We start from the raw sequence: 3,880 nt of genomic DNA on the forward strand, positions 1-3,880 counted from the left end.
CCCCCCCCACCGGCGAGGCTCTCATTTCATGGAACAGAGGAGAAGGGGATTGGGTTGAAGGGACAGGCAGGAGAAGGTGTGGAACAGACTCACCACTGGGGAGCCTGGCCTCACCCCATCGGGGCTCAAAGTGCCCAACCTGGTGCCAGGCTTTGTTTAGGGACGCTGGTGGATGGCATGCAAGTCCTCAGAAAACACAGCTGTGACCTTCAAGCCAGGGGAAAGGCGGGCTCCCTCAGCCGACTCTCTTCACTGAACAGTGAAGGCGAATGTGCTGATCCTCCCTGGGAAGATGTCTGGTCAGAAGGGTTCTTCTCTATTTTAAGAAAAAAAACCCTGGCAAACCGACTGGCTCCCCCTGCCCACCAACTATCTCAAGCTATCAACGTCCACTTTGTTAGAAAGAAAGTGGGTATCTTACTATCTGCCTCCACCTGCCTTCGTGAAACCCAGTGTGAATGTCCGGAAGCCAAACAAGTTCCCTTCTGTCCACATTCAAGGCGCACCAATTTTTTTTCAGCCTGGAAATCTATTTCACACAATGTTTCTTTCCTCCATTTTGGGGTTTCCAGTAAACTATGTGTGGCTTGGGAAAAACGAATTTGGAAGATGAATTAAACACAGACAGCCTCATTTAGAAGAGAAATGGTCAAGACAGAATGAACCTCAGCATCCTGCTCTCTAACCCCATGGGAGGGGACACAGGCGGGGCAACACAGAGAATGGTGTGGATGGGTGGTCTCACCGTGGTCGGGCCCCTTGAGGGCCAGGCGCGTCTGGTGATGGGGAAGGATCTCCAGCTTGACCTGGTCGGTGGCGTTCGCCAGGAACTGCGTGGCCTCTGCGAGCGTGCAGTACTCCATGCTGGTGCCGTCCACGGACAGGATGTGGTCTCCCACGTGCAGCGCGCCACACCTGGGGGTGGGGGCAGAGAGGCTCAGTGCCATGAGGTGCTCTTCCCTGCAGAACTTGACTTTCATGCCTTCACAGTTAACATTTCAGTTTTCATTTACTTTAAAAAAAGGTTTTGAATGTTACAGGAAATACCAGTCGTTGGAGTCTAAGCACCTTGGTTATGAATAAGAACATAAGGCCAGCCGAGTGCAGTGGCTCACACCTGTCATCCCAGCACTTTGGGAGGTAGAGGCGAGAGTATTGAGTCCAGGGGTTCGAGACCAGCCTGGGCAGCTTGGTGAAAACTTGTCTCCACAATGATTCAAAAAATTAGCTGGGTGTGGCTACTTGGAAGGCTGAGGCAGAAAGACCACCTGAGTCCAGCAGGTTGAGGCTGCAGTTGCTGGGAGTGCGCCACTACACTCCAGCCTGGACGATAGAGTGAGATTCTGACTCAAACAAACAAATAAAAAAGTAAGGCTTCGTGGAAAATCCATAAACATTCAAGGACATATTTTTCTCTTAACCTTTGTAGAAAATCTCATCTTAGGGTGTTGGTGCTAAACACTGAGGGGGCGTCAAGGAGGGAAGAGGAAGAGGGACGTTTTCCCCCTTGACTCTTTTCTTTGTGTGTCTGGCTCTAGGCTTTTCTGTTTATAAATGTGAGTTGGTAAATATCCAGAACCTCATGACGTGGCAGAAAGACTGGGAAGAGGGTCTGTTGAATGTGCGATCAAGAATCCCCTGGGGGGATTTTGCTGACACTTCCTGGGAATCCTCCTGGTCACACAAGCCCCGATGACCCATTCTCTATGACTGTGTCTGATTTTGCTGTTTTGGAGTTAAACACGTGTTAGTGCAAAAGTTCTCGGTGATGGCGGAAATGACACAGGAGTCAAGGGCATCACAAGACCAGGCCTGGCATGAGTAGGGGCTGGGTGGGGAGAGTTGGCCGCCATGTCCTGCTCAACTGAAGACAGGTTACAGGGTGAGCAGAGCAAGCAGGCACAGCTGCCGGTGTCCACTAGTCACTGCATGGACAGCTCCTCACATGGGTCACCCCTGAGGAATGGGGAGAGACAGGACAGTGAGAGCACCCCACGCCTCTGAGCTCCACACAGCCCTGGATCAGCGGCTGTGTGTTCAGGACTGAGTGCAGGAGAGGCCACGTGGAGCTGGAGAGGCCATGGCTGGGGGGCTGCCGTGGGTCTCACGCCAGCTGGGGGGTTTCCAGGCAGGGCTGGGCGCATGGAGCGGGACTGGAGACATTCAGGGAGACTGGAGGACAGTGCATCCAAAAATGTCCAGCACAGAGAGCCCACCTCTCAAGTCAAAGGCATGTCGAGTCATCCCTTCTGTCTAAAACTACAATTCCACCGGGATGCACTTCACATCCTCAGCTGTGGGAGATGGGGGTTTCCTACCAGGAGCTGGAAATGACTTATGAGGGGGAAGGCCGGGTTTTTATGGCTCCCCCTTACTGTACAAGTCTGAAATATTAATTAAGAGCAAGACGTTTCATTTTTATTGTGACACTGGAACGAGTGATACTTTAAGAGACCTTGGAAGGCGGTAAAATCCCAAGGTTAACATAGTATGACAGAATAAGCCCTTCCTTTAAAGACGGCATCATTTAAAAATATTGTTTATTTCAGAAAAAAAGAAATACGATTTTATGGGAGCAGAATTTAACTGTCAACAACTTAGGAAAACCCAGGACTTCTCTGCATAGGGCTTAACGGAGACGTGCTCAACTGCCTGGGACACAGGAAGAAAACGTGCTTGGTTGCGTGACTTTTTTCTGTTGCTAAAGGCCATACCGAACATCTGAAAGAGGTGAAATCACATCACGGTGTGGCCGGTACGCAGGCGGATTTTTAAGCTAGCCTGCTTCCCTACGTGAAATGTGCATCAATGGGCAAGAGAGCTGTTTTTGTGGTGTGTGTGTCTATGTGTGTAGTGTGTGTGTGTGTGTGTGTGTGTGCGCGTTTGTGTGTATTTAAGCACACATGCAATTTTGAGACACAGGCACCTTCCATGACACTCACCTGTCTGCAATACTTGCAGATTTGATTTTGTCTATGACGATGACTTGTTTGTTACAGCACATGGAGGTAGTTAGGGCAACCCCAAGGCTGGCGCCAGGAGTTTTGGCAACTTCAACCAGGAGTGGCCCGGACGCTGTCGCCACAGAATCTGTCAAAGGACGTATTTCCGAAAACAAAACAAAGTAAAACAGATAAGCACACAGACCAAAGAAAAAGGATGTCCAGTCTGGTTTGGCCTGTTACTTTCATCACTGAAACTTAGATTTTCACCCATGTAACATTCCCACAGCAGTGATAAACTCTTAGGCTCCTTGCTGTGCCTGTTCCATCCAGGGGCATGGCAGGAATCTCTCCCACAAGTGTTTAAGCTTCGTGTCAGCTGGGATAATGTCTTTGTGTCTTTACGTCTTCCGCATTGCTTGGCACAGTGCCTGGGACGTACTAGGTCTCTCGACAAATGCTTTTTCAATTAATTCGTTCAATCAATATCTTAGCACTTACTGTGGATAAGTGTATGATGGATGAATGGATGGGTGGAAGACAGGAAGGAAGGAACAGACAGGGAGAGAGGTAAAAGGGGAGGGGAGAATGGGTAAATAGAAGAATGATAGATGGATGAAGAGATGGATGGATAAGTGGATGGACGGGTGGATGGATGAAAGAATAGCCAGAAGGAAGGAAGGGAGAAGGGAGCGAAGGAGAGAGGGAGGAAGCAAGGAGGGAAGAGTGACTAGAAGAATGGATGGGTGGATGGATGAGAAGGATGGATGAAATGATGGATGGAAGGAAGGAAGGAAGGAGGGAAGAAGGAAGCAGGGAGGGAGGGAGGAAGGGTGGGTGACTAGAAGAATGGGTGGATGAGTGGAAGGAAGGAAGGAAGAAGAAAAGACAGGGAAGGAGTCAGGAGGGAGGGGGAGGGGTGGGCAACTAGAAGAATG

The 3,880-nt window shown here is 50.0% G+C and overlaps 1 protein-coding gene across 1 annotated transcript in view; it reads right to left on the minus strand.

Annotated features, from left to right (window-relative positions):
• Positions 1 to 3,880, minus strand: part of GRIP1 (glutamate receptor interacting protein 1) — a 388,420-nt gene that overhangs the window by 81,154 nt on the left and 303,386 nt on the right. The window contains exons 8-9 of the mRNA XM_008055267.2: positions 2,943 to 3,090; positions 746 to 915 (exon numbers count right to left, since the gene is read on the minus strand). Of these exons, the coding sequence (XP_008053458.1) occupies positions 746 to 915; positions 2,943 to 3,090 (318 nt within the window). The remainder of the gene's footprint in view (positions 1 to 745; positions 916 to 2,942; positions 3,091 to 3,880) is intronic.

The sequence above is a fragment of the Carlito syrichta genome, unplaced genomic scaffold (genome assembly GCF_000164805.1).
Source record: "Carlito syrichta isolate Samal-C Ts95f unplaced genomic scaffold, Tarsius_syrichta-2.0.1 Scaffold301804, whole genome shotgun sequence".
In the NCBI taxonomy this organism is placed as follows: Eukaryota; Metazoa; Chordata; class Mammalia; order Primates; family Tarsiidae; genus Carlito; species Carlito syrichta.